Source organism: Coturnix japonica, chromosome 26 (genome assembly GCF_001577835.2).
Source record: "Coturnix japonica isolate 7356 chromosome 26, Coturnix japonica 2.1, whole genome shotgun sequence".
Taxonomy (NCBI): domain Eukaryota; kingdom Metazoa; phylum Chordata; class Aves; order Galliformes; family Phasianidae; genus Coturnix; species Coturnix japonica.
The window spans coordinates 4042530-4068687 of NC_029541.1; the positions used below are offsets into that span (position 1 = coordinate 4042530).

At 54.9% G+C, this 26158-nt stretch overlaps 3 protein-coding genes across 7 annotated transcripts in view; 1 reads left to right on the plus strand and 2 right to left on the minus strand.

The window, feature by feature from the left end:
• Positions 1-401: 401 nt before the first annotated feature.
• Positions 402-6869, minus strand: ZNF76 (zinc finger protein 76). Of its 2 annotated transcripts, XM_015885159.2 has the most exons (14): positions 6735-6869; positions 6550-6659; positions 5906-5986; positions 5614-5682; positions 5280-5461; positions 4930-5034; positions 4451-4526; positions 3989-4114; positions 3507-3686; positions 3079-3309; positions 2563-2684; positions 1588-1740; positions 1368-1481; positions 402-1174 (listed from the first exon to the last, which is right to left on the minus strand). In XM_015885159.2, exons 2-14 carry the CDS (start codon positions 6620-6622, stop codon positions 1079-1081), a joined length of 1608 nt encoding a protein of 535 aa, XP_015740645.1. In that variant the 5' UTR covers positions 6623-6659; positions 6735-6869; the 3' UTR covers positions 402-1078. The 2 variants fall into 2 exon arrangements, with proteins under 2 accessions (XP_015740645.1, XP_015740646.1); XM_015885160.2 differs by lacking the exon at positions 3079-3309.
• A 139-nt stretch (positions 6870-7008) lies between these two features.
• RPL10A (ribosomal protein L10a) lies at positions 7009-10000 on the plus strand. The gene is made up of 6 exons (XM_015885167.2): positions 7009-7115; positions 7348-7422; positions 7503-7583; positions 7898-8046; positions 8400-8572; positions 9799-10000. The coding sequence occupies exons 1-6, from the start codon at positions 7111-7113 to the stop codon at positions 9967-9969; spliced, it is 654 nt and encodes a 217-aa protein (XP_015740653.1). The 5' UTR covers positions 7009-7110; the 3' UTR covers positions 9970-10000.
• An 843-nt stretch (positions 10001-10843) lies between these two features.
• Positions 10844-26158, minus strand: part of SCUBE3 (signal peptide, CUB domain and EGF like domain containing 3) — a 36375-nt gene continuing 21060 nt past the window's right edge. For 2 of the 4 annotated variants that reach the window (XM_015885152.2, XM_015885153.2), the window contains exons 5-23: positions 25304-25429; positions 24415-24531; positions 21179-21226; positions 18984-19100; positions 18148-18270; positions 17877-17993; positions 17172-17294; positions 16663-16797; positions 16356-16448; positions 16161-16277; positions 15930-16091; positions 15562-15765; positions 15302-15463; positions 14902-15069; positions 14651-14812; positions 14216-14413; positions 13669-13821; positions 13445-13524; positions 10844-13299 (exon numbers count right to left, since the gene is read on the minus strand). In XM_015885152.2, coding sequence (XP_015740638.1) covers positions 13150-13299; positions 13445-13524; positions 13669-13821; positions 14216-14413; positions 14651-14812; positions 14902-15069; positions 15302-15463; positions 15562-15765; positions 15930-16091; positions 16161-16277; positions 16356-16448; positions 16663-16797; positions 17172-17294; positions 17877-17993; positions 18148-18270; positions 18984-19100; positions 21179-21226; positions 24415-24531; positions 25304-25429 — 2555 coding nt within the window. In that variant the 3' untranslated portion in view covers positions 10844-13149. The remainder of the gene's footprint in view (positions 13300-13444; positions 13525-13668; positions 13822-14215; positions 14414-14650; positions 14813-14901; positions 15070-15301; positions 15464-15561; positions 15766-15929; positions 16092-16160; positions 16278-16355; positions 16449-16662; positions 16798-17171; positions 17295-17876; positions 17994-18147; positions 18271-18983; positions 19101-21178; positions 21227-24414; positions 24532-25303; positions 25430-26158) is intronic. The other 2 variants (XM_015885154.2, XM_015885155.2) reach the window with 2 other exon arrangements.

Consider the following 26158-nt stretch of genomic DNA (forward strand, 5'->3'; position numbering starts at 1 on the left):
CTTCCTCTGCAGAAATGAACTTCCTAATACAACAAACACATGATTGCCCGCAGCCTCTGCTGCTGCTCTGCATGCCAGCTTCACCCATTGACTCTCATGGGCACAGGAAGCGAGCCTAGATCTCTCCCGAGCAAAGAGAGTTGTAAGGACACACTCGGATGTATTTCCTTGTATTAAGTGGCATCATCCCCTAACCTGAACTTTACAGGAGCTGAGCTCTACTGTGGGACTCAGCACCCTTAAGCACCTGGGAGGCACAAAGTAAAGACACTGCCATCTCCTCTGGCCTAATGGGGGACCCACAAACCCACACCTTGGGAGGGGGAAAGGGGATAAAAAAAAAACCCAAAGCTAAGGGAGGAAAACTAATTCACTAAATATGATATCGTAACGCAAGACAATGTAATATAAGACAATATAATTGGAACTGAGGCTAATAAATTCAAATACAATTAGAGAGTAAGAGTGTCCAGAACCAAAGGCCTTACTCTAAAGCTGGAGGTGAGACAGCCAGGAGCTCACACTGCACAGGTGAGCAGTAAAAGGAGGCGTCTCGTGACTTGGAAACTGTTTTATCTTTCCCTCTAAATGGAAAATGGAAACAGAACAGTGGAAGTCGTGCGAAGGATGCAGTTGTTCTTCTCTTCTGAGAACCAGGGACCTGGAAATACCAGCAGTCCATGGAACAGGAGCATTAACTCTTTAACTCCCGGTGCACTGCATGATGTTATGGTGTGGGGTACCAATAACAAAAGTCATAAAACCATGACAAGTGTCCGTGGCAAGGAGCAGGAAAGCTGCAGAGCCTCCAGCAGAAGGTAGCAGCTGTCATGGACACTGCTCCATAGAGAGAAGAGCCCTGCTGGCACGGTCAGCCTGGCAGCCCAACACTGCCAGCACCGGCTCTCACCGCCTGTTTGCTGCACATCACATGCCAGCTGCTCTCAGACTCCTTCCCTCACTCTTATGCTGCACATCTTCCATGTGCCTGCTGGCCCAGGTCCTGCAGATCCTGATGCACCCACAGAGAAACAGGCTCAGCTGCTTGTTCTTCCTGCTTGGGAGGCTCTGCAGGGTGTCAGCAGCCATCGGTTGTATCCAGTGTTACAGGTTCATGCTGGATTGCTGCTGCTGCCATGCTGATGGCATCCTCCAGGCTCTGCTGCTCTTCGAGCTAGGGGAGGAAAGTCAGAGATAACACCGACCTCCCACAAAGTGTGCTCAGGAGGGTTGGCCTTGCCCCAGAAGGCAGAGGTGTGAGGGACCAGCAGGAGGAGATACAGCAAAGCAAGAGGCTGAAGTCAGTGAGCAAATAGGGATGTACGCAGTGAAGGTGGCAGGAGCAATGCTGGGGGGCTCCGTGGTACCTGCACTGCAAAGTGGGAGCCATTGTCGGTCTCCAACAATGCCACCTGCTGATGACAGAGGGATGTGATGGCTGACTCTTCAGACATGGCTGCCCCAGAAGTGACTATGGTAACCTAGAAGTTAAGACACAAGATAATGGTGTCATAAAAGAAAGTGGGATTCCCTCCTAGCAGGCAGCTCCTCTGTAGGGAAGAGGGAAGGCCTTGCTTCTGCTCATACCGGCTGCATCTCAATGCCATCAGTGTCGACCATAGTCATGGTGGGCATGTCACCATCCACAAACTCTTCCTCAGGCACTGGGAGGGCACTGCTTTCTATCACCACACTGACTGCACTGCCCAGGTCCTGCAGGTCTTCCTGTGACAAGCCGATCTGGATAGGACAAAAGCAGATGCTCTCAGCCAGGCTGCTTTCTCAGGAAGCCTTACACAACACCTGATTTTAGCAACAGAAAGGCTGAAGTATTTTCTCCTCCCTCATATGTGCAAGACCTAAGGCACAGAGAACTCCAAGGACATTGCCCAGGGTCACGGGCAGAATCAGAGCCCTCACAGATCCCTCCAGTTCACCCTTCAACAAGATCTCCCTTTCCATTTAACATCTTCTCTCTGGGCTCCTAAGTGATAGCTCACGCAGGCAGCTCCTCATGCTAAGAGGAAACAAACTTCACTTATGGCAGCTGCTTCCTCTGCCCCAAGCCACAGAAGGTCTTCCCAGTCAGCACACAGGCAGCTTGTGCAGGGAAGTATGTGCAAGAAAAGCACTGCTGTTTACAAACTACGGAAATACAACCTCCAAATCCAGCCTGTGTCAGCAAAGAGTGGGAGCTGCCTCCTGACAGCTGTGCAGGAGGCAAGGGCTGGCACAGCACACAAGCCCAGACAAATGCATGACCCTATCCAGCAAAGCAAGTGGTGACCAGAGGCCTGTCATTTACCCTTCACATCAAGGCTGCAGCAGTGGAATAGGACTGCAAGGGGGAACCATCATGACAGACAGAGCCCCAGGGTCTGTTTTACACAGAAAGAAAAAAGCATTATAGAGAAGACAAAGCTGAGATCCGACTCCCAAGGGGACATCCTGTTTAGTGGCTTCAGGAAGTGCCTAAAGGGATGCAGAACAAGCTCAGGAGAGGCAGAATCTCACTCAAGTAACAGCTCTCCCTCAAGTGCTGGAGGCTGTTAATGTCCATACCTCCTCTGTCTCAACCTGTGTAGGCATATCGTCATCATATTCCTCTTCATCCTTATCCTGCTCCATCTCTGGTGAGAAAGCAACATGCTGGCTCTTCATGGGGGAGCCTCCTTCAGCAGCAACTAAGTCAGGGAAAGCAAAGAGTAAAATGGGAGAAAGCAAGAAAGTGCATATCTGACCCTGAGAACTGCCTGGTCATTGAAGGGCCAACAAAGAGGAGCAAAAGATCGTAACAACAGCCCGGTGTTAGCCTGGAAAGAAGGACCTTTATCTCTTCCTGTTCTACAGAGCAGGATGGAGTCCCTTCTCAACGGATGACACACAGCCAGGACCACAGGGAGAACTTTACCCTTGGCTGTGACGTGAATCTGGGCTTTATGAGTGAGGTGGACAAGACACACCACAGATCAGGTCTGAAGAAGGACAGCAGATACAGACCCTTGCTGCCATCTGTCCCCCCTCTGCCACAGGGCACAACCCAGGCACACACCAAGTGATGTGGAAGTGACTGCTCACCCTCCAGCTGCGGCTCACACAGGAATTCTTCGCTCTCCACTGTGGCCACGGGCTCACTGCGGCCACTGCACTTGTGCGTAATCAGCGTCGATTTCTGGCTGTAGGCCTTCCCACACACCTTGCAGCCATAGGGCCTGCTGCGAGTATGCACCACATGGTGCTTGTAGAGGCTGGAGTACTCCGTGAAGCACTTTCCACAGCCCAGCACAGGGCAGGCATATGGCTTCTCCCCTAGGGCAGAGGCCACAGTACAAAACTTAACCAACTCGTCCTCATCATACTCTGCAAAGAGATGCCCTAACAAGAGGGACTTTCTGTCCCAGAAATGATCATTTCAGTCCCAAAGATTTCCCAGCTGCCACACACCATCAGTGCAGGCAGCTGGCTGGGGAGGAGCTGTGTGTCTTTTCACCCTCTCCCCTGCTTACCTGTGTGAATTCTTATGTGGTTCTTGTAATTGGTGACGCTGCTGAAGCTCCTTCCACACATGGGCTCCGGACACACGTAGGGACGTTCGCCTGTGTGCGTTCGGATGTGAACCCTGAGGATGTTGGCAGTGGTAAAAGAGCGGTCGCAGTACTCAAATGGGCACTTGTAGGGCCTCACCCCTGCAGTGACAGAGTAATGCTGATGAGAGCCCTGCCAGACCACAGCTACTGGGAGTGCCCCATACACCCATCCCCCTCCACAGGAAGACACCAATGAGACCTCAGATCAGTCCCAACCAGATGTACATTTCCCCCAGCAAAACGGGCACCTTTTCACTGAGCTGTCAGTAACCGAGCTGAGAATCCCCAGTGCTACTTCTATTGCCCAACTACTTCCATGACGACCTCAGCTCTGCTGAGCACTTGGTACTTGGTTTTGGAAGCCCTTTTGATAGGGAGATCAGTTTGCTTATACTGCTCACCTGTATGTGTCCGGATGTGTTTCTGTAGATCACCAGAAACTCTGAATGCTTTGCTACACGAGTCCTCTGGGCACTTGTATGGTCTCTCATTGGTATGTATTCTCATGTGGGCCTTCCGCCCATACACTGCCCAGTAAAGAAACCACAAAATCAATTTTACAATGAGAAGGAACTCACATTGCAAGGTGTGAAACACCTCTCAGTTCACACACACGTCTATCCTGTCTTCACAAAGCTGAAGGGGAAGAAATATCAAACGAGCCCCACAACACCCCTGACTACTCAGTTTCTGCTTCTAACTCCTGTCTGTAATCAGTTCAGTCCTGAGCAGCCTCCCATACTGCAATTCCTTATCAGAAGGCATTAAGAGTTGTGTTTATTGTGCTCTGCTGGAAAGAAGGGCTGATATTCTCAAGGTGTTCACAAGATTCTCAAGAATTTTCACATGAGAGAAACTGTTACCTGTAGCAAATGTCTTCCCACAGCTTGGGAAGCAACATGCATATGGCCGGTCACCTGTATGAGTACGTTCATGTACCTGGAAGAGAAAGCGTGGGTCCTCTATAGTCCATGACAAAGGGGTAAAGAAAATAGCATGGGGAAATCTAGCAGATGAAGAGAATCTGAAGTTCTCTGCTGGATTTCGTATTGGCCAGTTAACAAACCTGTCTCTTTCATGGGACAAAGCTTCTTCCCACTGATATATTCCCATTTGATTTACTCCAAGTTACGGATACTTTTTCCTGGCTCTTCAAAGTTAAAAGAATCTCCTTAAAAGTCCTCAGAGAAAAACTCACTGCAGAATGGAATGTCAATGCCACAGAGTATCCTGACCTTCCCCCTGATTTCCCTCTTCCTTTGTGTAGGAACATTCTGATCTGGCACTAGAAAATGGGGGCATATTTGGTCTGCACACTGTGACTGCATCTTAGCTGCTTTACCTTCAGATGGTCAGCAGTGGTGAAGACGCGACCACAGCCTTGGAACTCACAACGGAAAGTTTTACGGGCCCGTCTCCTCTTCCCATTGCCGTGCACTTCCTCCTCCTGCAAATGCCACCAAGCCAATGAGAGGAAATTAATTCAGCCAGCCACCACAGCAGCTGCCACCAAAGCCCATTCAGATCACTTCTTTCCTTGCCATACACATGCAGTCTGTCACTTGTCCCTACAAAAGCGTGTTTCTACAAACACAGCTAAGGGAGACAACTTAAACTCTAAATCAAATGTACACTACCACACAGTCCCTTGGTGCTGCTGGAAGACCATTAAGGAAACAATTGCATCCTCACCTTGTTGACATACTGTGTTAATGCATTAATGGTCCTGACATCAAAGGAATTGTCTTTCTCCTCAGTTTCTGCCTGCTCTTCCAGGATGGGTCTGTCAGAGAGCACGATGGCAGGACAATGGATGGTGGTGGTGGAGTCATCCTCTATCTGGATGATCTCTGAAGTGCTGGAATCAAAACCTTCTGCAAATAAAACACAGAAAAGCAGCTGAGTGTAAACCACACTTCACCTCCCCAGGCTACATCCAGCCTTGGAAATCTGCAATGCTTCAGCAGCTTTTGCTCCAGGAAAAGAAGCAAAAGCTGCCAAGGAAAGAATGGGGAATATTCTTTACCTTTAGGTATGCAGGCCAGACCCCTGTCTTCTGAAACGACTGGTTGTCCATCTTCAAATGCTACAAAATCTGAAAGAAGGGGGGAGAAGAATCCAAGCACATTACTGGAAGACTCAGATGAGATGGAGGGGGCACCACATCGGCTCCTGAACACTGCAGTATTCATACCCAGAGAAGCACACAGGGCAGGGCTGCCTGCCTGTGCTGAAAGTCAACCACAAACGATAGTTTTAAGACACCACTTGAGCCCCTCATCCCTAAACATCAAGAAAGGTGAATGTGTGGTTCTCACCTTTCTGAACTATCACTGGATGGATGTACACTGTGTTTTCATCTTCTGTTTCAGTGACTTGCTCTTCAATTATCTTTTCATCTGAAACAGTTAAAAATAACGCTATTAGCACCACCCTCAAAGTCCACACTGGTGTAACGAGCTGTCCCCTTCCTTTGTTGCACCTTCTCAAGGAATATAGCCATGCAGAAGGCAGAACTGTCACGTGAATGTTGCTATTTATCATCATCATCATAGTATCATAGTCTCGTGCGGGTTGGAAGGGACCTTAGAGATCAATGTTATCATGCTTTCCCTCATACAGCCATAGAAGCACTTATCTTCCTAGAAGAGCTGGATCCTCCCTTTCCTAGACAGGAGGGTAAAAGAATCTCAGTTATCACTTGTTTACAGTCACTTGTTTGAAGCAGAAAAGAACAAAGCGTGCAAAGTATTTTGGCTTCAAAGTAGAAAACAATTATATTTCTGCTGGAGGAAAGTCAATTGGGAGCTTTTAATGGCATCAGCAGGGCCTGAAAACATATTTTCTTCTATGCTGGTTGGGGATCACCTATTCCAGACCTCATGGGTGCTTCTACCTGTAACTCCATGGTGTTGTTAATTGACTCGGAGCCCTCCCAGCCCAGACTGCGTTACCTTATTACCTTTATCATCCCGCAGGCTGGATGCTGTCACCCCATCACTGACGGTCCGTGCCCTCAGCCCCATGTTGTCCATCACGAACCTCGCCGAGCAGCTCCTCGGTGCTACAGACCTTGAATACAACCAACATCCCCCTTAGTTCTCCCACCTTAAAGCGCTACGAGTCACAGGGCAGCTCCGTACCCACCTCCTTTAGGGGCAGAGCGCGGCCTGCCCGCCCATAGACCATCATAGGCCGGGCCCTGAGGGGAGCTGAGGGCCAGGCCCAGCCCCACAGCACCGACCTGAGGGGACGCCTGCCTGCCTGCTGCACAGCGCGACCCCGAACCGCGCATAGCGACATAACGCGCCGCCACAGCTCAGCATTCCTTGTGACATATCCAGGTTCCGGGGCCGCGCTCCGGAAGTGAGCTGTGGAACTTCCGGGTTCGTGCACACCATCTCTCCCGGCCTCTTCCGCCACTCCCAACATGGCGCCGGTAGCGAAATCTCGCGAGATCTCAGCCGTACTTATAGCTGGCGGCTGGCCCCGCCCCGTTCTCTCCGCCTGAGCCGCCGCCGCCATGAGGTGTGTGCGGGCTGTGCGGGCTGTCCTCCCCATCCACCGCCATCCGCCGCCCGGTCACCGGGTCTGATGGTGGGGAGGGGGGTCGATGGGTGGGGAGGGGGCGGATGGGGCTCGGGATGGGATGGGGGTCAGGCCTGGATGGCGCTCGGGCCTGGTCCCCGCTTCGGGCCTGGTCCCCGCCTCAGTGCCCGCACTAGGCCCCGGCCTGAGCCCGTCCCGTTTCCCCCCGCAGCAGCAAAGTGTCCCGCGACACGCTGTACGAGGCGGTGAAGGAGGTGCTGCAGGGCAGCAAGACCAAGAAGCGCAAGTACGACCCCTGCCCTGTGCCCGGCTGAGGCCTCGCACCCCGCACCCCTCATAGCGCCTGACCTGGAGCTGTTCCCTCAGGTTCGTGGAGACGGTGGAGCTGCAGATCAGCCTGAAGAACTATGACCCGCAGAAAGACAAGCGCTTCTCCGGCACCGTCAGGTTCGCCATCCTCCTGCTCTCACCCAGCCTTCAGCTCACGGCTCAGCACAGCGCTGCTTCCCCGCTGCGGGCCGTGCTGCTGAACGCCACGGGTAGTTCAGACCGTCACCCCCGAGAGGGTGAGGCTGGACGGACCCCCACCCTGGGTCTTAAAACAAGAGGGGAGGTGTGGGGTTCTGCCCCCACCGCCCTGCCCCACGGGCAGGTTCTGAGCGTGGAGGAAGATAAGAGGTGCTGCGGTAAGGTATCTGCACCTGGGGCCCTCTGAGCTGTGTGGCATCCATAGCACTGATTAACTGGGGCTCTGTCCGCAGGCTGAAGTCGACCCCGCGGCCCAAGTTCTCTGTCTGCCTGCTGGGGGACCAGCAGCACTGCGATGAGGCCAAGGCGGTCGAAATCCCTCACATGGACATTGAGGCTCTGAAGAAGCTCAACAAAAACAAGAAGCTGGTGAAGAAACTGGGTGAGTGCGGTGACAGAGTGCAGTGAAGCCAAGTAGGACTAGAGGTAAAACTCGCTCTATCATGGTAGAGCTCCATGTATCTGAAATGTGGCTTGACAAACACCATGCATTTCAGCAAAGTCTTCCATGTAAAGTTAATGGGATTGCTGTCAGGATGTCAGGCTCTGAGTCCTGGCAGGTTCAACTGGTGTGACAAGAGTAACTTACATTGGAGTACGAGGAAAAAGGCAAAGCTTTGGGAGCATGAAAATGCACATGGGGGGGGAAATGCAGCAATTCAGTCTCACCTGAGGTGCTGGTTTCAAGCTCTGGGTTAGAGCTGAGTACTTCCTTACCTGCTTTTCTTCTCACAGCTAAGAAGTACGACGCCTTCCTGGCTTCAGAATCCTTGATCAAGCAGATTCCTCGAATCCTGGGTCCAGGTCTGAACAAAGCCGGCAAATTCCCTTCTCTCCTCACTCACAATGAGAACCTGGTGGCCAAGGTCGATGAGGTCAAATCTACCATCAAGTTTCAGATGAAGAAGGTAAAGAGCTCAGGGCTTGAAGCTTCTTACCTGGGGGGTGGTTGGTGCTCACTTGGCTGTGGCTGCGATCTCTGCTCTGGTCTGTAGGTGTCCCCCCAGCATCTTCCAGCAGCTCCTGGTGAGGAGCATCCAGCACCGCTGGGCAGCAGAGGGACACAATTACCAGAGCATTCAGCTGCTAACTGGAAAAGAACAATTGATCTGTGGTTAGAAGAGCTTTGAAAAGTGATTAGGAGATGATCCTGATGTTGGAGCCCTGAACACAATTGGTCGTAATTAACACTTGCAGTAAGTGGGTGACATGTGCAGGGTGCGGCCCTGCAGCCAGGCAGGCCCCAGTGGGTTTGTGCACGCTGCCGTGCTTTGGCACAGGCAACGTTGGGACTTGACTCTGCAAGTGAACTTTGCAGCAGCTCCGTGGATGTCTGCGCCTGCTGTCAAAGCAAACCAGCTCCCTACAACCAAAATAACCCCGCTCTGGCATTTTAATCTTGTGGCAGTGCTCTAAATGCGACTCCTGGGTATTGTTCAGAATTAGCAGCTCTGCTGGCTGAGGTGCATCCTCAGACTCCAGCTGATCCGAGCCTGAAGGCACAGCTGGAGGGACACAGTAAATGCAATAGTTTGCAAATGCTTCAGCATTTTAAGTAACGGGGCTAATGATGTCCTGACGCTTCTCTTGTCAGCTTGCTCATAAATCCTTTTGTCTTCGGCCTGTAGGGAACGTTGACTTACAAGCTCCTCTGCAAGGCTGGCAAGCAGAGGCTTGGCCTCTGTGCGTGTTATGTGCAGAAAGAAAGGGCTGGTGGCTGGTGCCAAAACAAAAAGTGAAGCTGGCGCCATGCGTAGCAGTTGGAGCTAATAGTCTGTGCTGCCTGGTGAGTCAGGCGTGGGATTAGATGGGAGCTCTGCTCCTGCTTCCCTACCAGTTCAGAGCAGCACGTTGCACATCCCCAGTTTCCCAGCTTCAGGAGGTGGCTGCTTCATTAGGGTTAGGGTTAGGGCGGCTGCTTGCTGCCTTCAGTGCCACCTTTGCACTATGAGGAAGCCAGACCTGTGCCAGGTTACTCACATTGCATCCAGCTGCTGCCAGACACATTCATGGGAGCCACATCCCAGCCACACTGAGTTCTATGGAAGCACCTCAGTGGGAAGGTTTAGGTGCAATGACAGACCGGGTTGTTTTGTCTCACCAGTGATGTGTATAACGATGTCCTTGTCCCCAGGTGCTCTGTCTGGCTGTGGCTGTTGGTCACGTGAAGATGACGGACGATGAACTTGTCTACAACATCCACCTGGCCATCAACTTCCTGGTGTCTTTGCTGAAGAAGAACTGGCAGAACGTGCGTGCTTTGTATATCAAGAGCACCATGGGGAAGCCCCAGCGTCTGTACTAACTGGGTGGCAATAAACTTTTAGGACATCTTACAGCTGTGTGGTTGCATTCCTGCAGAGCTTATTGGGCAAGGCTTTCTGAAGAACTGCTTGCTTCCTTGCAGAGAGAAAGGTTTTGAATGCTGTTAAATTGATGTGAATTCAGGGGAAACATCAGCCTTAAATTTGCATTTACACAAGTTGATTCCACGTGAAAAAGACAAACTTGTTGCCCCACATTCAGAGCGGGGGGGGGGGGAAGGGAACCACAACAGCCAGCACAAGCAAAATTGGGGTGGTTACCTCAAAACTAAGGAGGACTCAGTGCCCAAAACCTCCTTCCCACAGCAGCCATGACACAGCCCCAGGGCTCCCCAGTTCACCCTACGAGGGGTTTCCTTACCTCCTGCCATCCCAGAAGCAACATCCTGCCAGCTCTCAGGGTCTGGGCTAATGGGGCTCTCATGTTTTATAGGGTTCTGCCCTTGCAGTGACCAATAGCTGCAATCTCAGGGGCTGCACAGCAGCAGCTCATTAGGACTTGATGGTTCTTCCAGCTGCCCGCAGTTAGTTGGGATTTGGAGGGTGCTGGGGCTATGGGGGGGTGTTGCAGCTCAGCAATGGGCTCCTCATTGGCTCTGCTTTGCTTTGCAGAGGAGTGTGAGGTAGTTCCTGTTCAACTCAACGTTCTGAGCTAAAAATGAGATGTGTTGCATCTAATTAACGTATATAAATAAATGCATTGTGTGATGAGTGTGGAGCCTATGGAAGCGGGTAGGATTTAAGCTAAAAGAAAAGCTCTGTGCCCTCAGAAAGAGCTCGACTGAGGAACAGAACAATGAGAACAGCCTTGGACCCCGCTGTTAGGAACCTTTTAAAGCAAGCAGCAGAGCCAGCTTCTGAATGATCAACACAACACCAAGAAATTCCATTTAATAATTAAAAAAAGACAATACAAAATGCAAACATTTCTTTTTACAAAGTTCAGATACTTTTTTTTTTCTTCTTTAATCAAGTGCAAATAACTTCATGAACTACCCCTTCCTCATCACTCGCTTTGCTGGAGCTGGTCAGTCACTGCTGCAAAAGGCAGATATAAATATCCCAACATGAAAAGAAACCAAACAAAATACGCACAACAACCCTTATTTTTAATATGTTCTCTGCGTTGAAACATTCAATACATCTCCAGGGAGGTGGTTTGCAGCCCTTCACACCTTTTCTGACTCATCCCATGGGGTAAAGAAAGGGCTGCTTCTTTCTGCCGGCCCCGTGGGGTTTTTTCTGGGGGTTGGTTTGAGGATGTTGGTGGAGTTGGGGGATGTGTGACCAGATCTTTGGCCTTTCCATGAGGACGTGCAGCCCAGCTCACCTCCCAGCGCTGCCCTGGGGGAGCAGAGGTGCCCTGCTGGGGATGGACGGCACCCGGGACACCCCACAGTTCCCAGATCCCCCCTTACAGGCTCAGAGCAGCAGCAGCAGCTCCCAAATTCAATCACAAAGGATTGAAGAGCTCTGCGTCACACCGGGGCCCCCACAGCACGCATTGCTGGGCTTTTTCTTTTCTTCTTCTTCTCAATACGAAAAGACCCTTTTGGCGGTCATTGCTCTGCTGTGCCTGCCCCAGAGCCATTAAAAACACAACAAAAAAGAAAAACCAACCCTCCGAATCCCTACAACGGCTTTTGTGCATCAAAGCAGCTGCTCTCAGACACCAAACCCAGCGACAAACAGCTCAGCAGCCCCCAGCTGCTTCCAGCCAGGCTGCGAGGGAGAAACCCACAGCTGCGATGAATCAGTGCAGCCTTTTCCAACCCCACACATCTTGGGGACAAACCTCAGCTCTGCTTTACTGGCTCATTGCAGCCCGTCCCGCTGCTCCCAGCAGAGCCCAGAAGTCAGGGTGAGCGAGCAGCACAGCTTGAGGGGAGCCTGGATCAACCCAGGGCTCTGCCTGGACCAGCAAGGGGATGCATGGAGCAATAAATAGTTGTTCTCTCCCAGCATGGGAGGAGTGGGCACAGTGGGACAGAGCAGCTTCCCAGAGCCAAGGAGATGAAACCATCCACAGCACTGACCCTGCCCAGCATCACAGCCAGCCCCAGTCAAGGTGATGGATCCACTGTGAGTGGACAGAAGTGCCTTAAAACCCAGCAAAAACTCACCCCGTTGTGGCCAAGCCCCGCTTTCCCACAGAGGAGAAGTGCAGCCTTCCACCAGAGCAGGTTGCTACTGGGAAAACACGCAGCAGAAAAGGTTCCGAGGCCAGAAAACACCATTGCATTGGTCACCAGCAACCCAGGGCTGGGCTGGGTTTGTTCTGTTGTTTTGGGTCTTTTTGTGATAGACACACATTCTCATTTCTCAGGCAGGTATAAATATTGTAGTTTCTAGTAGAAAAAAAAACCAACACAACAAAACCCCCCAAAAAAACATCCCTCTAAATAATATAAAGAAGACTCAAATGATTGCACTTAATACATATGAAAAAGGTAGAAAGGAGGATATCCTAGTGCACAAACGTTGACTCCTGCTCTTCACAAAGCTTGCTTTCTGTCCACCAGTTCCTCTTTGGCAGAGCTTGTAAGGAAGTCTGCTTCCTTGGCACAAACGTCTGTGGGGAGCGGGGGGAAGAAGGCGCCCGGCTGAAGTCCTCCTTGGTTGCTCCATCTCTCCCATATGCAGCCAAACGTTGTTCTCCGTGCCTTCCTCCAGCACCAGGTGCCAGCACGGCTCTCCAGCAGGATGGATGGGCACCAGTGCCACCGTGCCGTCCTGTTCTGTCCTTTCTCTTTTCCTTACCATGGTTCTTTTTAATGAAGTCGGCATTGTTTTGTTTTCTATCCCCCCCCCTTGGGGCTCCTCTGCAAAGCTGTGCTGATAATTAAGCTCCTTGCACTGCACAAAATGCACCGTTAGCTCCGGTGCTGCCCTGGGATGGGGCAGGGGATGAACCCTGGGGGGGCATCTAGTGATGGGACAGAGCCGGCACAGAGGTGGGAAGGAAATGGATGGGGTGAAGAAGCTGCTGCAGAAGAGAGGAATGGCATCGCTGGGTGAGATCAGGGTGAGCCCGGAGCTGTCTGCGGGGTGGGAGGCGGCGATCCTGCTGGAGCCGAGCAGGAGGAAGGAGGAAAACTGAAATAAGAAGTGAGGGAGGAGAGGCTTTCCTCGGCGGCCGGGTGGCCCGGGGTGTCAGGGCGCTATTTGTAGGGCCGCAGGAAGCTGGAGACTTTGGAACGGAGCAGCTTGATGAAGGAGCGGGGCAGCATCTCCTTGTGCTTCTCCGTGTACTTGAAGTAGTTCTGGGGGTGTGCCAGCACGTCGAAGAACGCTTTGATCAGCTTCTTGTCCTGGGGGGGAGCAAAGCTGATGTCAGCCCCAATTCTGTGTACAGCGCACAGCTGATATCAGCCCCACAACACCCCCAAACCTGAGCGATGCACCGTGCTCACCCCAGCAGTGCCAGGCAATGGAGGTGATGGGGGCAGTGCTCACCTTGAGGATCTCCTGGTGGTTTTCGGAGGCGTACAGCCTGCCGTCCCGCACTATGTCCTCCACCAGCTGCTCATAGTCCTCTGCAACAGCCAAGCAAGAAAGCAGCTCAGGGCACGTCACCCCAAACCCAAAGTCCCAATCCCCAATGCACAGGAGATGTAACCTGGGCTCCTGAGGAGCAGAGCAGGCAGTGCCAGGCTGGGATGCTGCCGTCCCATGCTTACCATCATAGGTGACGTAGGGGATCTGGAAGCCCCGGGCGCTGTTGGCCTCGCTGGTTTTGAAGTTAATCCAGAGTTTACGAGAGCGGGCAGTGAAGGCGATGGGTCTCTCATAGGTCTGGCACGTCTCATAGGTGGTGATGGAGGATGGGGAGGCTGTGGGGGAACAGCGAGGGACTGAGTGATGACCCCCAGCTCATGTGCTGGAAGGCTTAAAGGGGACACCAAGGAGGGGGCTTGTCTGTGGGCAGTGAGGCTGACCCCCCCCATCCCTGTTTAATAGCAGGGACAGTGACATTCCCTCCTTGGAATGGAAGCAATTCCTTCCTTCCAAGCTTTTGAACCCCAAGGACTGCTGAAAACAGCCCTCATTCCATGCACATCCCTGCAAAGCAGCAACACGATGCTGACACCCCTCCAACAACCTTCCCATTGCATAAACCCACCCCACTGCCACGCAGGGCCCTGCCGTTCTCCCTTGGCATCATCAGCTCTGCTCTGTCCTTCCCCAGCTCCTCCCATGAGCACCTCACCACGCTCTGTTACCTACAGTTTTTCCGCATCACCAAGACGTCCCCGCACTCATCCTCAGAGGGCAGGAAGATCTCTGGCACCACGATGAGGATCTTCCTCTTGGGTGGCGGGTTGATGTTCCACGTGCACTCCACGTTGGCAGGGTAATTCCCCGGGTAGTTGGGGGACTCAATGTAACCCGTGTATTCACCCAGCTCCCCTCCGCATTGGCGATCTGTAAGGCAGGAGAGGGACAGAAGGACTGGAAACTGGTGGCGTGGATGGACTAGAAACTGGTGCCAAAGGCAATGGGACTGCAGAGCTTTACAGCGTGGTATGGGTGAGCTCTTTAGCAGCACCACTCCATGCACACCCACCCACTGGAAGCACAGCAATGACCGAATGTGCCATTTTGAGGGTCCTGGGGGTGGGTCTGGGGAAGGAGCCCCACTCACACCCACTGCCCACCTACTTTTGCACTGGGACACCGAGGTGGAGCCGTCGAAGTCGGTGGTGGTGTTGCCGGGACAGGCGATGCAGTAGTTCTGCCTGAAGTCAGGCTGGTAGGTGCCCACGGCGCAGCGGATGCAGCGGTGGACGCTGGTGTTGTAGTAATGCCCGGGTGAGCACTGGACTGGGGGAACAGAGAGCAAACAGAGCCCCGTCACCACTGGCACAGCCCCATTGGGTCCCTCCTGCCCTGCGCCAGCTGGTGCCACGTACCTTTGGTGTCACAGTCCTGGAAGGAGAGGGCTCCCTCGTGCCGCGTGGTCAGCCCCCCGCCACAGGGGAAGCAGAGCGCCCGGCCCACCTCGGGCTGGTAGGAGCCACGTGGGCACGGCTGGCAGGGCTTGAAGCCATCGGCGGAGTGCTGCCCAGGGGGGCACTGACCTGTGGGCACAGCCATTGCTGGGACGCAGCCCACAGAGTGCCCCGTGCCCGGCTCCCTGCCCCTCCAGCTGAACAAAGGGGATGGGGGCGCTTCTAAATGCTGTTCCTGTGGCCAAACGGGCAATTCCCAGAGGCGCTCAGAGCTTTTGCCTCTTCTGGATGGGGACTGATAGCAGAGCATTGGGGTTGGTGTGTGGATGTCCCCACCCTGAGCCCCTCCACACCCCCCTACCTGTGCAGCCGGTGATGTTGGTGGCTCCCACGGGGCCGAACGCATCGCTGCGGGGACACAGGTCACAGGAGAGCTGCCCTTCCTTCTCCTGGTAGGTGCCAGAGGGGCAGGGGACACACTGCTCCGTCTGCCCGTGGTAATAGGTTCCCTGCGAGCAGCTGACTGAGAGCCAGGGCTGGAGGTCAGTGACATGCCAGGGGGCTGTCCCCAATTTGGGGGCACACATCGGTTCCCATCCCACACCCTGCACTGCTCCTTACCACACTTGGTGCCCAGGCGCTGCTGGCCCGGCCCGCAGCTCTCCTGCCGCTCCGGGGTCACGCTCAGCTTCCTGGCCACCTCGTACTCCATCCCAGCGAAGCGCAGCAGGAACCGCTCCTGGTTGATGGATTTCTTCAGGGCTTTGATGGCCGATTTCAGCTTTTTCTCCACCTTCTGTCGCAGGCAGTGCAGGTTGCAGCTGGCTGGGGGCGTGGGGGGGCAGAGAGAACAGTGATAAGAGAAGGGAGAAGCCCAACAGGATTCTCTCCATCACGCAGCGTGCTGCTGTGGGCTGTGCTGGATGCTCAGCCAGCACAGGATGAGGACCATCCCAGTACTCTGCTGTATGGGGTTCCACCCAGCCCACCTGTGGTCTCCTCCGGTTTGATCTCCGCCTCGAACTCCAGTGTGATGCGTGTCACCTCTTTGTTGGAGGAGTTTCGAGCCCGGCGACCCTTCCCCTTCTTGGACGAGTCACACTTGAGGTTGACAAAGGCCACCTGGCAGTCGGAGCAGGGTGCAGCACCGCCTGCATGCGGGGTGACAATGGGCACCCGTCCCTGAGGGCTGGGATGAGCATCCCCCCACTCCTGCTCACCTTGTGCCCCAGCTTTCCCTGCCTCGTCCTGCTTGCCCTTAGCCCGCGGGTGCAGGTGGCACTTGGCGTCCTTGATCTTGAAGGAAGCCTTCTGCTTGATTGGGGCAGCGACAGTCTCTAAAAGAAAAGGCGGGTGCTGAACCCGTTGGTTGGGGGCGGTGTGGGGTCGGGGGGTGGGTGCCCACAGCCCCTTACCGAGGCACTGCTGGCTGCTGTTGGCTGCTCTGTGCTGGCTGCCCTGCCGCAGCACCGGCGTCCCGCAGCTCACCGTGTAGCTGCTGTCAGACTCTATGGGAAGGAGGTGCAGGCGTTGGTGTGCTGCTGAGCCCCCAATGCAGACACCCCAGGAGCAGCCGTGCAGAGACCCCAGGGTGCAGCACCCAGCACCGCACTGACCCACCCCAGCAAAAACATCACTTCTTTACACCCCGAGGGCACTGCAGCTCTTCTGCCCCTGCTTTGGGCCATGCAGGGGATGGAGACCCTCCTGAGCCCCCCGTACCTGGCTGGAAACGAGCCTTGGAGGCGCAGGTGAGGGCGCAGCTGTCCTTCTTGCCCGTCTTGTTGCAGCTGAGCGTGGCCCGCGGTGGCACCGAACCTGACAGGCATTTCACCAGCTCTGAGGGACATGCACCGGCTGGTGGGGACAAGTGGGGACACCCGTGGCTGGCACAGAGCAGAGACCACGGTGGGACCCCCTTACCCACCCAGCTGGGAGAAGAGTGTGGCACAGTGCTCCTGGAGCAGCATCTTAACCTGCTCCCTACCCCAGCTCCTTGTGCTGTGACAGCCATGAAAACTGTTTCTTTAGGGGCATGTCTAAAGTAAAAGCCCACAGCCAGCCCTAGGCATGGTCAAAGATGCAATGAGATGTGCCAGGGCAGGGGGAGCACAACAACATCCATCCCATCCCATCTTCACCCACCCCCATGTTGCTCCCTGCAGCCCCAGGTGATGGTTGGTGCCATGGCACCCCCGGGCTGTGTCAGAGCAGGTCTGAACTGGACATACCTATGCAGTCCTTTTTGTTCCAGTGCAGCTTGCAGCCGGCAGGACAGGTACACTGATAGCTGCCAGGTGTGTTGATGCAGCCAAATTTGCAGCCCCCGCGGTTGATGCTGCATTCATCAACATCTGTGGGAACAGAGGGAGAAGTGGGGGGCAGCGGGACCCCCGGCTTCAGTGCTGAACCACCTCAGGGATGTGATTTTGGACAGGTAAATGGCACAAAACACACAGGCCAGCAGGGTTCTTGCATCCCAGGGGGGCTGGGTTGGGAGCTATGGGGCACGTGTGGCACGAGTAAGGTCACCCCCCACTGCCACAACACACTCCTGCACCCCCCCCCCTGCTTCATCTGCATCCCAGGGCACTGCACGCCCCCGCCTCGTGAAACTTAAATCAACCTCTTTTGATGTTCCCCTTCCCACCCCATCCCATCTCGCTGCCAACAACGCCGGGGATTTCTCTCCCTCTCTCCCTGCAGACAAGTCACAAATTGTTCCTGCAGCTGCGTTTGAAGTTGCAGACACCAACGTCTGGCTGCGTGCGCTCTCCCTGCACGGCCCCAGTGTGGGGTGCACGGCGGGGACATGGGACACTGCCACCCGGCCCTGGGGGACAACCATGGGGCTGCCCCATTCCTCTGGGTGCCCCGAGTGCTCCCCAAGACCCAAACCTAATGGGGCCCCACTGCCAGCCCCCATCCAGCCCTACCTCCGCAATGGGTGAGCCCATAGAGCGTGTAGCCCTTGTTGCAGAGGCACTGGAAACTCCCTGGGGTGTTGATGCAGAGATGGTCACAAGTCCGGTCGAAGGAGCACTCATCAATATCTATGGGGGGGTGAAAAAGTGAGGTGGGGAGGTGAGGGTTGGCACACTCCTCCTCCTTGTGGTGCAAGCTGGGGGCTCAGCTGCACTCAACCTGGAGCAGCTGCAGGAGAGATGGGGACAGAAGGCAGGGAGAGGTGACAGCGCATCCCCTCACCTTGGCAGTTCCTCTCGTTGATGAGCAGCTTGTAGCCCTTCTTGCAGCTGCACTCGAAGCTGCCCACCGTGTTCCTGCAGATGTGGTCGCAGCCGCCGTTGTTGAGCCGGCACTCGTCGATGTCTGGGGAGGGGGAGGACAGGGACACGCGTGCTGTGCTGCTCATCCCAACCCTCCCAGCTCTGCTTTTATATATATATATATATATATTTTCCCTTTTCCAGCTAATCGCACAATTTACTGCTTGGAAAGGATCTGTGAAATGGAAGGGCAGCAGGAAGGGGCGGCCGTCTGCCCATCTCCCCACCCCTTTGTTACCGGCTGTAAAACTGCCTCGCAGCAGCAATAAAACCCCCAGACACGGGGATATGGCTGCGGGTTATTGCTCCTTCCTGGAAACTGTTATATCAGAGGGGCAGCCCTGAGGAAATAACGAGGGGAGGGGGCTCCTGGGAGCAGCCAGCAGGTGGGCAGGAGGCTGCAGAGCCTTGTGGGGTTCTGCTTTCAAGCAGGGTCAAGTTGCTGGAGCTGATGAATGATGCAGTGCAGGCACTGCCCGGTCATGCCCTTGGGTCACAGTGCTCCCCTGCACGGACACACACGGTGCTGATGTGTTCTGATGCCAAAAAAAGGCAGAATAGAGCTGGGGATTGTCCTGTCTCAGAGCTGGGAAGCTCTGCAGACCCAGCCCAGGTGTGCTGCATCAGCACAGGATGCGCACATGGAGCTGGTCCTCCAGCTCCACCCGTGGATGCAAACACAAACCCCAGCAAATCTCATTGACTACAGCTGAGCCTTTCCTACAGGCACTTGTGGTGTTCACAGGGCACTCCTACCTTTGCAGGTCTTCCTGTCGGGCTGCAGCATGAAGCCCATGGGGCAGCTGCAGTGCACACCGGTGGCCGCGTCGTGACACTTGCTGTCGCAGCCCCCGTTGTTCACAGCACAGGTCTCTGCAGGGAGAGGGAGGGAGAACAGCAGTGAGGAGCTGGGGGGCACGATCCCTGCCCATAGAGGGGACCTGGTGGGTTCCAAAGGTGAAAAGTGAGCACACATGGCATCCAGGTTTCCTGCTGCCCTACACAGCCCTCCTGCCTTCCAGCACCCCGCACTTTAGAAGGGGTATCTGTCCCTGCAGTGGGACACGGGGACAGCCCCACCTGTCTGTCCCAGTGCAGCACACGGAGCTCCATGCAGGGATGGACGGAGCAGTGCTGTGGAAGGAGGGGTTTACCACCATGAAACAAAGGACAAAACACTTGTGGACTCTTCAGGAGCCTCCATGAGAGCAGGGCTGCAGGCAGTGGGGACACACGGCGCTGTATGTATGCAAGATGCAGTCGGGTGCACAGCCCTCACCCCACATCAGTTGCACCCACCAGCCCCACAGTGCTCTCCTTGCCCCACACACGCTGCCAGGCTGTCCTCATGTGTCACCAATGGGCACAGTGGCCCATCTGGCTGCCCAGGCTAATTTAGGAGACACTATGTCAAATTAGAACACACACTCACACACACACACACACACATACAAACCAGCAGCATCAGTGGAAAAAAAATCCCTTAAAAAAAAAAGGCTAATTCTTCCAGCATGATCAAAGTCAGCTGTTGCTGGTAAGAGCAGAAGGGGCACTAATTGAAACGAAGCGTTTTCAGCTTGACAGCTTCCCTGTGAGATCAATCTTCAATTTGGGTCCTAACCGCCAGAACAATGGTTTGAAGTGCATGAAGTTGTTCACAGAGGGTAATAAAGCCTTTCCCTTCGGAGGGCCGGGCAAGGGGTAAATGAGGCTTCAAGGAACCCGACATGAACATGCCTTGAAGAAATTCCTTGGAAAGAGCAAATCCCAGGTTCTGCTGCTCTTTGCATGGGGCCCAGTGACGGAACCGTGCAACCATTTGCTGCAGGGCGACGGGGCTGGGATCGTTCTGTGCTCGTCTCGCTGCTGCTATTTTTATGATGTCCCATAATAGGAGAACAAAGGGACCATTTCGTGCAATTAATAGCCAGCACAATTACAAAACGTAACGGCGAGGGATGGATTTCTGCAGATATGAACCCTGCAGCCCCAGACCAGCAAAGAGCACAGGGCAGACAACACTGCACCGAAGGGAAGGGGAATTCATGGAGGGTGCATTAAGGATTTAACTCAGCTCTGTTGCAGCAGCTCGGTCAGGGGGAGCCCAGAGGAGCAGGTTAATGGTGTCACTGCTCAGATTGAACCCCTTCTCCCCAGCACACACACACAAACACACACACACACTTCATCATAACCTCACTGTGCCACAGCAATGTCCCTGCAGATTCCTCCACTGTCACCGGGTCCAAATGTGCCCCATTTATGCCCCCCTGTGCTCCCACTGCCCACCCTGCTCCGGGTTTGCCTCCATCTCCCGGGAGGCAGCAAAGGGACATCAGCCCCACAGCCTTATAGGGAGAACCATGGGGTGAACAGAGCCCGGTGTGCTCAGCACAGAACTGAAGGTCCCCTGGTGCTGCTTAGGAGGGGGGGAAAAGGGGTCACTGCAGGTGCTGCCAGCAGTCACTTGATGGGGAAGGGAAGAGAGGAGGGGACAAAGCTCTGCACAGTCTGAGCGATGCCTGCTGCCCTGCTCTTGCAGCACAACTCTTGCAAACACCTCTTGTGACTGCTGCACTGCAAGCAATGGCTCTGATCCCAGCAGGACGGAGCGGAGCACCGGGGCGGTTCTGATCCCACCCAACGCTGCCACCTCATCCACAGCTGCAGAGATGAGCACAAGGAAACCATCACCCCCGAGCCAGGCGAGGCGAGTGCCCAGCATCATGCAAGCACAGCCAGGGAGGGGTTTGCTGCTCTGTGCATCCCCAAAAGAGCTGGTTGCAGCCCAAGGTTTGCTGGCGCAGCGTGCAAGCAGCAGCAGTGCTGGTTAGTGCTAGCAGCGCAGCTGTGCAAAGCGGGCATGCAGTTAGTCCAAAGCTCAGCCCCCCAGTGAGCAGCATCTCCAGGCGAGACCCCTTCACAGAGAAAGAGAGAACAAACATATTTACCATTAGAAAACGTCTCAAGGATAACGTGTTGCTGGAAGTGTCTCTCCCCTGTTTGACATTATAAAAAAGTGATTTAGAAACAGTGTCCAGCAAGGAAGGTCTCTTGGTGTCACACCACAACCATTTCCACTCTGCTGCCTCTTGAGCTTGGTGGAAACAATCCCCCACATCCCAGAAGGATCCAGACCCAAGGTCTGGGTCCATCACCCTGCCTGCATCACCCCCAGGCTCTGCCATCCCCACCGGTTCCGAGCTTTGCTCAAGCAGCAGGGCAGGCGCGGAAGAAAGCGAGCAACAAAGAGCATTAGTGCAGAGCCCGTTAGTCCCAAGGAACGGTGCCTTGCTCTCAGCAGGGCAAAAATGAGCGCTCACCGGGGTAGGGGCAGGGAGGAGGGACTGAGCCCAACCTCAGTCAGCTTGGGATGCACCCAAAGGGCCGTCTGGGGAGCCATGGCACAGAGCTGAGGCTGCCCTGCCTTATGCTGGGTGTTCTGGGGGGATGAAGCAGCCCGGTGCCTCCTGTGCAGGGATGGAGCCCTGCAGCTGGGCTGGAGCAAAGCACATGGGGATGGGAATTATGGGGCACGTGGAGCTGTTTGGGGATGGCAGGATCCCTGTTGGATGAGACACAACGCCGGGTCCGTGCAGGGGGAGGGAGGAGAAAAGGGAAAAAGGAGGAGAAAGCGCAGCCTGCCCCATGGGTACCCAACACAAGGGCAGGGGTTTGCCAGCAAGGACACGGGACCCCAAGGGGACGTTGCCTCCTTCACCATCAGAGCAGCACGGTGAGCCCTTGGCCACCCACCTCATGTGTCTGAGCCCTGTGATCCCCCATCCCCACGAAGCCCCCCCGGCGCTTTGCTGTTCCCAGCTCTGCTCCTCTCCCTGGCACCGCAACCAGCCGGGCACAAATCGCCCCAACACAGCTCAGGAAATCTGCCATAAAACTGGAGCCGGGTTCGTTTCCTTCTCCACTTAATCACATTTCCTGCCCATCCGCGGCTCCCGCTCCAGGCTCTGCGCCCCCAAACACCAAAAGGACGCGAGATGCACCTCCAGCATCAGTTTCACCCCACAAAATCTCCCAGAAAAACGAAAAATCCCAACAGCCAAAGCTGCAGCTCCCCGCGGGCACCGCACCCCGGGGCCGCCCCGACCGAGGCTGTAACGCGGAGGGCGATTTGTTGCGCATTTGTTTCATTTTAAAGGCCGCTTTTAGAGCATCAACATAAATATCCGAGGTCAGCAGCCTCCCCCCGCAGCTCCCATCCCCTCCCCCCCCCCCCCCCCCCCCCCCCCCCCCCCCCCCCCCCCCCCCCCCCCCGCCCCGACACTGCAGACGCGTTGGGAGCCATTAGGGCTGGCCCCGCTCTGCTCCCAGGCATGTTCTTCATTATCCTCGTTTTTAAAAGCGGCAATAAAAAGCGGAAAAATGAAAAACACCGGCCGTGGCCTCATGAAACCGTCACTCAGAGGGGCTGCTCGAGCTTCCTGCCGCGTGGTGTGATCTGAAGGGAACCTGGACCAGGGGACGGCCCCGGCAACCCATCAAAAGCACCGCGTACAATTTCAAAGCCCGAAACCCGGGGAGAGTTTGCGTTCCCCCGCGCTGGAAACTTTATTCCCCTTGAAATGATGAAATATTTCAGAGGAAATGGAGAAGGAGAGAAGGGAGGGGGGTGGCGGTGGGAGTACTGGGGTTGTGTGGGGGGAGCGGGGCTGTTTGCTGAGCCCTGGCCATAAAACAAACGTGGGCAGTTATAAATATCCGAGCAGGTACCTCAGCCCCCACCTCGGCCATAAATCCGCCCCTGGAGCACAATCTTGCAACGTTCCCATTGAGGCTGGGGGTCTTGGGACCCCCCCCCATCCCAGGTGTTATGGTACAGAATGGGGCTGCCCCTGCAGAGCCACGTGAATGGAGGCACAGGGTCGGGGGGGTCGGAGCTGCCCCCAAAAGTCTGCAGTCACAGTGATACATCTCAATCAGGAAGGTGGGAGTGGGGAGAAGAGCCTGCAAGGATGCAGCAGAACCCATGGGAGGTGCCACCCTGAGAGATGCTGTGCACAGATTGGGGCAGAAAAGGCACATTTTTGGTCAAGGCTCTCAGGAGGGGGTGGGACTGCTGAAGCACAGAGATGCCCCTCTCATACCTGCAGCACACGGGGCTCCACACTGAGACCCTCCATCAAACAGAGACCTGCAGAGCATCACCCTAGTGCCCCCCACACACACAGAGGGGGCTGCAAAGTAACCCTGCTGGGTGCTGAGCTGGGGTGGGATGCAACAAGCAGGGAGAAGATGCATGCAATGAAGCAAACCCCACTCAGCTCCCCGCTGCCATGAGGATGGGGTACAGCACCCCATAGAGCTGGCTGGGAGCAGGCAGAGGGCTGCAGTGGATGGAACCCCCCCTCCCCTGGTTCAGGCCTGAGGTCAGAGCAGCCCCTGTGCCACGAGCAGCCCAGAGCTGGCTGCTGCCTCCAGTCACTCTCAACCCCCCCCCCCTTTTTCTTTTTTCTCCCAATTATTTTGCAATAAGAACTGAAATGTCTGGAGCAATTTGTGGACTTCATCACTCCCCAAACGTAACATTTTCTTAAATCAAATCAGCTGTCAGGCAGCGCAAGCATCTGAAACCAGTCAAACTTCTATCTCTGTTTGATGTTTCCCAGTTTGAGAACACATACAGGAAAAGGACAGTTTTGGGGTTGGTTGGGCTCTCAGGGTTGTTGGTTATTGTTTTTTCTTCTACACAACAATTGTTCCTGAGCTGAGACCCCAGGATGCCAGTTTAGGATGGGGCACATGCACCCAAATCAGTCCCCTCCAGCTCCCTCCCTGCTGCTGTTGGATGGAGGTGGTGGCACCATGGGGACGGTGACAATTGCTGCTGTGAGGGCCATCAGTTCCCCTTTCCCTCCTGCAGCACAAAGGCAGGTGGGGACCTCAGCAGGCTGAGTCACAATGCATTTGTCCCCCCCCACCCAGAGCATCCCAAAAGCCCCATCACTCTCAATGCATCACTTTGCTCTATAGGTCTTGACACAGCACCTATGGATGCTCGCAGCATCCCACACCAAGCTGCTCCAGCATCAGCCGTATTCTTCTAGCAAAAGGAAATGCCCCATCCCCAGAGCACTCCTTCACCCAAAGGCACATCGCTCAGGGGCAGAGCGAGCAGCCCTGAGCCCCAGCACAGACCCCAGATCCCTTGTGGGATCCCTGCACCCACCTATGCAGGTGACGCCATCAGAGTGCAGCAAGAACTTGACGTGGCAGCCACACTTGGGGCCCTGGTCTGTGTCATCACAGGTGTGTTGGCAGCCGCCGTTCCCGTAGTTGCAGGTCACTGAGGGGGACAAAGCACAGGGGTCACCATGGGGGATACAACCCACAAATCCTCCCCATGTCCCCCCTCCTCCCAAACTGGGTGGCACAGAGGAACCTCAGCCAGGTCCTAAGACGTGTTCCACCCTCTTAGGTAATTTCACAAAGCTTTTGGTTTTCCCAGCAGGATCTTGGCAGGTGTAAACTCCTGTGTGGTTACATGGGCGGGTTTTTTGGGCACATTTGCCAAGTGCCACCAGTAGATCCGGTGGAAGGGAACCCAATGAGCACCAGAGTGGTGACACAAGGGCACAATGAGACCTCCATGGGCTCCAGGATGACTCAGGTGCTCCCCTGCCAGCCCTCCCAGGGTGTGCTTTGCCTTTAACTTGGAGGGAAACCAGCCCCATAGGATTAAAACTGTGTCTCATCAGCAGTTTTACCTGTTTGCTGCAAGACAGCGAGCAAGGAGCAAAATAAAAACAATTGCATAAAGACAGAAATATACATTTAATAGCCTGGCAGTGCCAGCAAGATACTGGCAGCAGATCACACAGGCTGAGAGCACCGTGTGCCCCGGGGAAAGGATTCCTGCGCTCCCCCTGTGCCAATCACATTCTCTCTGCTCATCTTCCTCGTGGGAAAACAAAGCTGGTGTGACATGGATGGAGGGTGCTGCACCCGCAGTGCCAGTTCAGGCTGCTCGTGGTGGGATTAGGGCCGGGGTGGGTCTGTGCCATCAGGACAAAGCTGCAGAGGGGAACTGGGATCTCCATCCCTTATGAGCTCCTTACATTTGCAGTCGCGTTGGTTCTTGGTGAGCTCAAAGCCCGGGCGGCACTCGCAGGCAATGCCCCCCTTGGGGGTCTCTCTGCAGATGTGGGCACAGCCATGGTTCTTGTTCATGCAGTTCATTCCTTCTAAAGGAGAGAAGGAAGCAAAGAAAAGCTCCAGAAGGTCAGCAGCACCCAGCTTTGCTCTCCGGCTCCTCTCCACACTCTCTGTGCCCAGCAGTACGGTGGGAGTGCAGGGATGGGGGTCTGAGGCAGCTGGCTTTTGCTACAAAGGGAAGATTTCCTTTTGGATCTTATCAAAACCGATGGCTCTCTGTGCCAGGAGTGAGTAACACCCAGTCCCAAAGCACTCCCAGGTTCCGGGCTCACAACCCAGAGATCAGCTCCCACCTTCACCCCTTCTCTTCACTTTGAAACCCAAAGTGATGGGAGCACACAGGCAGCATCCACAAAGCTGACCCTGGGGTGCAGAACCCACACGGCCCTCCCCACACTGACGATGCTCTGCAGATGCTCAGCACAAAAATGGGCTCCAAAAGGCAGCACCTGTGTCCCTGCCTGCAGCGGGGCCACCCACGGCGGCACCAACCTCATCCCTGCCAGGAACACACATGGGATGGGGACACAGAAATGCCACTGAGCCACCCCAGCCTGGGCGAGACACCCTGGGGAGCGCAAGGGATCGGCACAGCTGGGAAGGAGGAAAGCAAAACTCAAACAGCAGCTTCGCCAAGTGGCAGAGATAAAAATCAGCAGAGATGCAAAAAAACCCCAAAAACCAATAAAAAATAAAAGAAACCTCTCTCATTTCCTCATATTTTGGCCAAGAGATCGCTCCAGACGGCAGCAATTTAG